We start from the raw sequence: 9,077 nt of genomic DNA on the forward strand, positions 1-9,077 counted from the left end.
TTATATTTAAAGAATGAACTTGACCAGTTTTCAAAATTGTAAAAAATTCCTGTAATAAATTTTTATGCCTATCACTGATATGAGTTGATAGACCTCACTGCTCTAGACGTTATGGAACCTCCTATTACGCAACCTTTTACAATTTAAGAAATTCAATACTTCATAGACAATTCTGTTAAACCAGATATTCCAGACTTTCCATCTCACTCCCTGAGGTTAGAGCGAACTTAAACTAGTATCGGAAGCATCTCATTACGTTTAAGGGTTTTAGAATCGACACAGCTGCATCTTGACAAAATTGCTTAGCAGAAAGATGCGCCAAGCATACATGTCAAAAGGATATTATTACCATTCATATGATGATATTTTTGAATAAATTCAAAGAGTTACTAAATTAGATAAACAACTTTTTATAAATTTTGAATCATAAATTATAAAAAAGGTGACTAGAAAACTTTTTAACATATTCTCACAAATGAAAATTTTATTTTTAATTGTGAGAATATGGTAAAAAGTTTTCTAATCACCTTTTTTATAATTTATAATTCGCGCTTTTTATAGCGTTTTTCGTACAATCGCAATTATCTTTAAAATTAAATCCGCAAACCATTTTTCATCGAAAATTGCTGAAATTTTTTGAGGTATCTCATTTCAAATACCTCCAACTACTGCAAAATTACGCAATGGGCCGGGGTAAAATCGACCTACCCTAATATATATATATACATATTTGCATTTGTAGCTTTTTGTTTAAATTTTGGAGTTAATGTATGTAATAAATTCAGTATACTCATTAAAGTTCATAGTATGAAAATACAGGAAAAACGTGTTCACATGTATTTACGCTAGAATAGATGCCCACAAGGTAATTTTTTAGGTAATTTTTGTTTGGAAAATGAGTTTCAAATTCAACAGACCAATTGTCTTAGAAAAGAGGATAAGTCAGGCCAGAAGGCATGAATCAAATCTGGAAAACCAATAATGATTTTAAATTTAAGCTTTGAAAGCTCGATGCTTTTATTTGAACCTATATTATTTTCATTCAGCTAATATTCCCCCTCCCCTTTAAAAAAAAAGAGACAAAAAGATCAAAATCTGTTTTCAAAGCCGAAAGCCATCAAAATAACAAATGTCGAATTTTTCTTTTCTCTCAAACATTAGGAGGAAATTCAAGAGAGGGATCCGCATTTGAAAAAACATCTTCCGCATATAAATCTTCGTCTAATGGGAGACCGTCAGGAAAGTGAGTCGGAAAAGCAGGATCTTTTGGAAAGTCATTCCAAGGCGAATCTTTGATTTTTAAGAAACCACCAACTTCTCCAGGGATTCCTCCACGAATATATAGCACATTAAACTTGGTATTAATTCGCAAAATCTAAATCCAAATAAAATATATGAGTCAAATTATCTTACAAGGCTATTTTCTTCTTTATTTCTTCTGGGTTTTAAAAATATGAAGGGTATTCCTTCATTTATTTTGATAACTAAAAAAATGTTCAAACTTAAGTCCAATTCATTTTTCCTATCGTTTTTGTGTTTATATCAGTTAAAAAGCTTACAATAGTATCATCTCTACACAGATTTTTCCGAGGTTTCTCTTTTATTTTAAATAATCTTTCCGATTTTAACACTCTTTCCCCTCTTGCTAATTTTAATTCTTTTACCGCGTGTTAATTCTTTCCCCCTCTTGCTGATATTAATATTCATTATACTCGACTTATTGTCTTACAAATATAATTGTATGCATAAACTCAAAGAGTTTATACTAGCAGTTGACTTTTTTTATAATTGAGTTTACTCATAATGAATAAGACATTTAAAAAATTATATATTAGAATCTTGACTGCTGATAATTATATTATAAAAAATTATAACTTTAGTTACAAAAATATAAAGCCAGAAATAAAGTTTTTTAAAAAAATTCTTTTAAGCATTTTAATGGTAAATTTTAAATAAGATGATCGCTAGACCAATTGATTTCTTGATTAAAAGTAGATTTACAACCAAACTATTTAAAATATGATTTATACCAGTGGTTCTTAACCGGTGCTCCGCGAGGTAGTTGCAAGTGCTCCGCGAAATTATGAAACTCAAAAGTTAATGTTCACTCACTTATTACATTACACTGTAATGATTACAGTATAGGTGAGAAGCAACAATAATAGGGTTTTATTACCTACCTGCATTGAATGCAAAATTTTGAAAATAAAAATAGAAAGTGCAGTTTACAGGAAACCAAATGATAATAAGGTTAGTTTGTATTTTATTCTAACTAAGAGAAAATAATAGTACATTTTACATTCATTTAATTAATACATATTGAGTAAAAGAAAAAACTAATTAAACTTAAGAAAGAACGAAATAAAACTTCTAGAGATTGTTGACAATAATAACATTTTATTTAAGTTACCGTAAAAAAAATTATATCATATGTCCGACCAAATTTAAATTTAATCAAATATTTTGTCCGGAATTTGTTAAAAAATTAAAATAAGTCCTGTGTTAATTCCCAAATTTCTTATCAAACGAAAAGTGAATGATTCGGAAGAACAAAATACTAAAAATGGACCGAGTACAAGTGGAAGCGGTAGTAATGCTCTTGCTGCACGTATTGTGTCTGATACAAACGATAGGATTAAAAGAAAAAAATTAATCGAAAGTATTCTGAAGAATATTTAAGTTTTGGATTTACGTACATTTGTGAGGAAGAATATCACATTCCACATTGTATTGTATGTGGAGAAAAATTATCATTAATTAACAAATTGAAACGTCACTTTTCTACAAATCACGCCAACCTTGTTACAAAAACTAAAGATTATTTCAAACGATTGTTAGATACGCAAGCTAAACAAGTAAAATATTTTGAAAAAACTGTGAAAATTTCTGATAAGGCACAGTTGGCGTCATATAAGGTTGCTGAAATGATTGCTGTTCAGTTAAAACCACATGTTGTGAAATGGTTAAAATTATGTTTAGCGATGAAGCAACAAAGGAAAAAATAAAAAATAGAATTAAAAATATGTCGGATGATATCGAGAAAACAGTTGCCGATAAGCTTTCCAAACGGTATTTTGGTCTGCAAATTGACGAGCCCACTGACATGAGTGGAAAAGCTCATATACTAGGGTTTGTTCGTTTCCTTCATGAAAACGAAATAGTGAATAAATTTCTATGCTGTCTTGAGCTTACCAAACGTTCGACAGGACAAGATGTCTTTGATTCTATTTCTTCCGATTTTGAACAATTCAAAATATCATGGGAGTTGTGTTGGAATTTGTACGGACGGTGCTCCATCAATGGTAGGCTCATTAAAAGGGTTTGTGACTCGCGCCAAGAAAAGAAATGCCAATATTATATCTACTCACTGTTTTTTGTATAGAGAATCTCTGGTGTCCAAAACATTACCAGTAGCATTAAAACCTGTGCAAGACAAAGTTGTAAATATGGTAAACTTCGAGACCTTTGAAAATACGCGTCTTTAAAAATCTTTGCATCTCTATGGAAGCCAAGTACGAATCTTTGCTTTTGCATTCTGAAGTGAGATGGGTATCCAGAGGAAAAGTGTTACGTCGTTTCTCAGAACTGAAGGATGAATTGATGACCTTATTCCAAAAGGAAAATATGGATGATTTTGTGGAATATCTTCAAAATGACATTTGGTGTGCTAAATTGGCATATTTAGCTGATATTTTTGATTATTTAAATTGTGTTAATTCAAGCCTTCAAGGAAGAAAAGAAAATTTTTTAACATCGACCGACAAATTGACAGCCTTTCGGAAAAAAGTTATTTTTTTGGAAAAATCGTGTGTTGGAGAAGAAGAGAGTAGATATTTTGCCTTCTCTTAATGATAAAACTTCCGACGAAGCAGTAACGGAGCATTTAACTTTATTAGTAGAAAAGATTGAATTTTACTTTTCATAAATAAACGTAGAAACATATGACTGGATACGTAATCCGTTTGCCAAGGTTAATGCATCAAATAGTAAGTTGTCATACCAAGAAGAAGAAGAAGAATTAATCAGAATTAATCAACCTATCATCGGATCGCACACTTAAAATGAAATTTTCCGAAATGGTTCTTGAGGAATTTTGGATTTTAGTGCAAGAAGAATACCCAGCTATATCAATGAAGGCACTTTAAATCTTGTTGCAATTTTCAACATCATATTTGGTGAACTCGGTTTCTTGATAGTCACCAACATGAAAACTAAAAAACGAGCAACACTAATTTGGATGAAGAATTGAGGGTAGTTATTTCTAAATATAGGCCTAATATCACTGAAATTTTTAAAAACCGTCAAGCTCAGGTTTCACATTAAATCTTTTTATTTTTCTGAATTAAATTTTGCTTAATGTTATTTTTTTACTTATTAAATTTATGTTTATTAACAATTTGTTTGTCATGTTATCAACTGTTATGTTATAATCTTTTATTTTCAATAAAAGTCGTACGTATATGTATTTGTTTGTTTTTTTTTTTACTCCTTGATTTCAGTGCTCCCCAAATTTTTTTCATGACCAAAAGTGCTCCCCGGCTTCAAAAAGGAAAAGAACCACTGATTTATACATTTATATAATATATGATTTTGGTTATTTTTCACTAACATTTCTTGAATATCTTTATAATTGTAATATATTTTTATTAACTATCAAAATATAACTTCTCAAAATTATTAAATTTGAAAACACTATTATGGGTCAGTGGTTGACCAGAGGGTTTTGGCTTCTATCTTTCTATCTTTTTCTTTAATATGATCTGTCAACACTAAAACGTCTTAAAAGTTAATTACCACAAATGAGGGCACTACTCTAATTATCTGATTATTAAATGTGCATAAATTTTAAACGGATTAACTTTTAAACTTATATAAGACAGATGAGGATGATGACAAAAAACAGATGAAGGATTGAATCTTAAAGATAATGATTAGCCTGAAAATTTAGAGAGAAAATAAATTGAGCCTTGTGAAATATTAATAAACTGAATATTAATAAAAATGAATTAGCCTCAGTCAAATAACTTCAGAAGAATATGTTTAGATGGTCACACTATATTAGCAAAACAAAGAATGTTGCTTTACTAATGTGTGGCCATCTACTTATTCAAAACCACACAATTAAATAAAAATAACTTAAGATGAAATATTTTGATTTTTTAAAACTTAAAAGGCTTCACTATGAGCTTAACCAGATTAAATTGTAACAAACTTTGACAAAAAAAAGAGGTTCTTACTGACAGAATATAAGCAAATATTTTTACATACTTCTTGAAGGAAAGAAAATTGATGCACCTAGAGGTATCTTTTAAACCCATAAAGTAAGATATTTCTCAAATATTAAAAAAAAACTTACCCTTTGTGCTCCAATAGTAGCAAAATGTCCTCCAACATGACCAGCCATGTGTTTACCAGGGAAAATTCTCCCAGGATCCTGTAAATAAATGTAGAAACCTTAAACTACCTGTTTGCTTTAGCTGTATTATCATCATTAATTTTGTATAGATACCTGACCACCACCAGTTGCTCCCATTTTCCTGTGTGTTAAAGTTTGACCATGTGATGCAGGCTGCCCTTTCATACCCCACCTTCCCATGACACCTTGAAAACCTTGGTCAATACTGCAAAGAAAAACTCAATAAATTGAGAAGAGCTAGATTTAATAAAAATGGGAAATAGGAAAGAAAAATATAAATAATACATTAGTCCCATAATGCATGAAATACTTGAATACATAATTATTTGATAATTAAATTCTAACCTAGTTCCTTGAACAGTTACATATTGATTTGGTTGGAAATGTAAAGAAGTTATCTCGGTACCTAAAAACATATCATAATAGGCAAAAATGAAAATAGACTCTTTTAAGATTAAACTAAATTTAGATTTTATGAATTGACATCATTACTTTTAAAAACTTAATAGAAATATTAAAGATTGCCACCAGTAGTTATTTTAAATATAAACTATTGAGAACAGTTTTCTGCTCATAATTTCAAAAGAGGATAATTCTTTACTTTGACATGATAAATATATCAAACTAAAAAAATTTTATGTATTAAAACTTCTTTATTTATCTTTAATAAAATTAAAAGCTTATAAATATTACAATGTAATATTATAAATATTAGCTGATCTAATTATAGCCAAAAACTTTGATATATTAACCCTTTAACAGTCCATGCCGTAATATTACGCAAACTGAAAGTGGTTCTCAAATGTCCATGCCATATTATTACGGTTTATTTTATCTCCTCATATTTTCTTCTTATTCATCAGCAATTATTAGTCTAATCGTCACAAAACATAAATAGTAACATTTTGTATTGTTTATGAGTGTTGAAAATAGTAAAAAGATTTTTTAATTTAATAGTTAAAAAAAATGAAGATTTTGAAAAAACACGGGACAATTAGAAACCACTTCAAAAAAAAACGCAGGACTTACAGCGACCGTAATTTTAAAAAATACGGGACTGTTAAAGGGTTAATATACTTTAGTTAGTAAAGTATTAACAAAAATACAATGGAAACAACAAACGAAAAATTCACATCCTAATTTTAAAACAAAACCTGGGAAAAGCAACGCATTTTTGGTAACAGGAAAACCAGTCCAGTACTGCTTTGGAAATAAACCACGCTTATCATACCACAGAATGTAGTCATGAGGTAACTAAAACCCCAAAAAAATATTGAACAAATAAACAGCTAAAGTTAAATACCACTTACTTATCTGACCCTTACTGACCTTACTATCCTTTGTAAGTAAAGGAATGATTGCTAAAACAATTTAAAATGAGGAAAAATAATTCTTTTTACTAGTAACATTAAAATTAAGTTTATAAATTTCTATTAACTTCTAGAAGAAAGACTTAAATACTATAAAAGTAATTTAAAAATCATTACATGGGAAATAGTAACAATAACAAATAATTACTTTGGCAAAAAGTAATTTGGTAAAAAGTAATACTACTAATAATAAAGGATATAATTGAGAAATAGTAAGAACAAAAAGTACAGAAATATGTTCTACTATTCAACAAAACTTTTAAAAAGATATCAAATAATCTTAAACACTTCTATAAGATAGGATGTATTTAATTTTTTAAGGATGTCTTACTATTTATGAAGAATGTAGTTGATTTATGAAGAATGTATTAAAATCAAGAACAAATTTAACCTTGCCTTATACAAAGCTTAAACATTAAAATTTGATTTTTCAGCCAACTCATTTAGATCAAGTTATTGCTATGAAATGATCAATCAGTAGTTTGCACAAAACTTACAAAAAGGTAAAAGCATTTAAGAAAATACTTTAGCAAGAACTTTATCATCAGTAATATCACGGCAACCAACTAGTAATTGTGTAATACTATCATTGCCATTGTCTTCACAAGAGATTTGCGTATCAATTACATGACATTCTTTAATCTAAGAAAAACTGAAAATATTAGTTTTTTTGCTCTTCTAACTTGAAGCACCAATAAACTACTCTATAAAACAGTATACTAGCTGGATGATAATTTTTACCTGAACAAGTGTCACCATGTGACAGAGTCCATTTTTGGTCCATAATGCAGACACACCCAATTTTATACCAATTGCACCAACTCGTTTTGATTTTGGCACCCATTTTTCATTTACTGGGTCAATGTGTGATGGTAGATGTAGTTTCATTTCTTTTTGTTTTTCAAGCAAAAGTTTTTTTTGAATAGCACTTTGATCAATCTTATCCTTGAGAACCGGATGTCTTTTATAAACTCCTAACCAGTTCGGATTGTGTTTATATAGCTCAAATAAATTTCTGTGGTTACTTTCCTTTGATGCATATTGTCTTTTTGATATATGAAAACAGTTGCCATTTGGATGCAGAATATATAATCTTGTTCTTCGAAAAAGAATGGTCTTGTAATTATTCATACTGTAATCTAAAAGCTGAAACTACACGATTTATATTGCAATACCAATTAAACACATATCATATCTCAAAACCAACTATACACTTACTACTTATGAATAAAAATCACGGACCTAAATTTTAATTACTTTTATAATTCTTTATTCTATTCCATAGTTATAACATTTAGACTATAGTATTTATATTTAGTTGTTATTAAATATAAATACTATTGTTCTTACTACTTTAATTTTGTTAACTTTATACATTTATTTAATGCATATTTTAAAAACTAAGAAAATTCGACCGGATTCTGTTTTAGTGAATGGAACGTTATTATATCGATCTCAAATCAGTTTTTGAGGCCAATTTTTAAAAAGCTTGTAATTGTATGTAAATCGATCATTTAAACTTAGGGGCTGTTTATATTGACAAAGACAAGTCCGTTTGCCGAGATCTCGGCAAAAAACAGTGAGATCTCACTTGCCGGGCTAGCTCTCATTCATATAAACGCAAAATAAAATTAAGTTGAAATAAGGACGACGCACAGTGAGTCAAAATCCAAAAACACTGACAAAAAACCAAAAAAAAAACTAGGAACAAATAAATTGAGTTAAAATGTAACTAATACTCCCAGAAAACTGGAATTTATTGCTTTTTAGTTAATTTTTAAGGATTCGCTTATTTTTGCACCTTTTCCTGAGACATAATATCTTATCAATTTTTTTATTGCGAAACTTTCCTTAAGTGTCACTCTTTTAAGGTTGCTAAGGATAAAAACAGCTCAAAATTTGATTTGAAGGCATATATTTAAGATATTTCGTAACTACAAACAATATTTTTGATGCTGCATTTTGATTTTAGATTGTCATTCCTAAGATCTTAAAAAAAGTACCCCATATTGTTTTTTTTATTTGTTTAATCATGAGTTCGGCTGAAAACTGAAGACATTCCTCAAGATTCCATGGTAATTTTAACATTTTTCCATTGAAAGGTATATTTGAAAGAAGAAAATAAAATCAGTTGCCCGAACTTCAATATACAACCTTTTAAAAAAATTTAAATTTAAAATTTCATATTAATTATTTTTCATACATTTTTCACACTACATTAGCACTAAAGAAGTAATTTGTAATAACTCAAAAACCAACCTTCAAAAACTCATGCTCAAACAAATCATGGT

At 28.9% G+C, this 9,077-nt stretch overlaps 1 protein-coding gene across 1 annotated transcript; it reads right to left on the reverse strand.

Moving 5' to 3' along the window:
* Window positions 1–1,086: 1,086 nt before the first annotated feature.
* On the reverse strand, window positions 1,087–8,016 carry LOC145194538 (large ribosomal subunit protein uL3m-like). The gene is made up of 7 exons (XM_090069331.1): window positions 7,528–8,016; window positions 7,312–7,428; window positions 6,571–6,670; window positions 5,762–5,822; window positions 5,510–5,621; window positions 5,357–5,434; window positions 1,087–1,375 (listed from the first exon to the last, which is right to left on the reverse strand). The coding sequence occupies exons 1-7, from the start codon at window positions 7,915–7,917 to the stop codon at window positions 1,151–1,153; spliced, it is 1,083 nt and encodes a 360-aa protein (XP_089925457.1). The 5' UTR covers window positions 7,918–8,016; the 3' UTR covers window positions 1,087–1,150.
* Window positions 8,017–9,077: the final 1,061 nt, after the last annotated feature.

This window comes from Hydra viridissima, unplaced genomic scaffold, assembly GCF_058129835.1.
Source record: "Hydra viridissima isolate aposymbiotic clone 2 unplaced genomic scaffold, HvirCarnegie_v1 scaffold_12, whole genome shotgun sequence".
NCBI lineage: Eukaryota > Metazoa > Cnidaria > Hydrozoa > Anthoathecata > Hydridae > Hydra > Hydra viridissima.

Coding starts and splice junctions, on each gene's coding strand:
- LOC145194538 (XM_090069331.1), bottom strand. CDS start 7,917: ATGAATAATTACAAGACCATTCTTTTTCGAAGAACAAGATTATATATT. Junction 5,823..6,570: donor AAATGCGTTGCTTTTCCCAG/GTTTTGTTTTAA, acceptor ATATGTTTTTAG/GTACCGAGATAACTTCTTTA. Junction 5,435..5,509: donor GAGCAACTGGTGGTGGTCAG/GTATCTATACAA, acceptor ATTTATTTACAG/GATCCTGGGAGAATTTTCCC.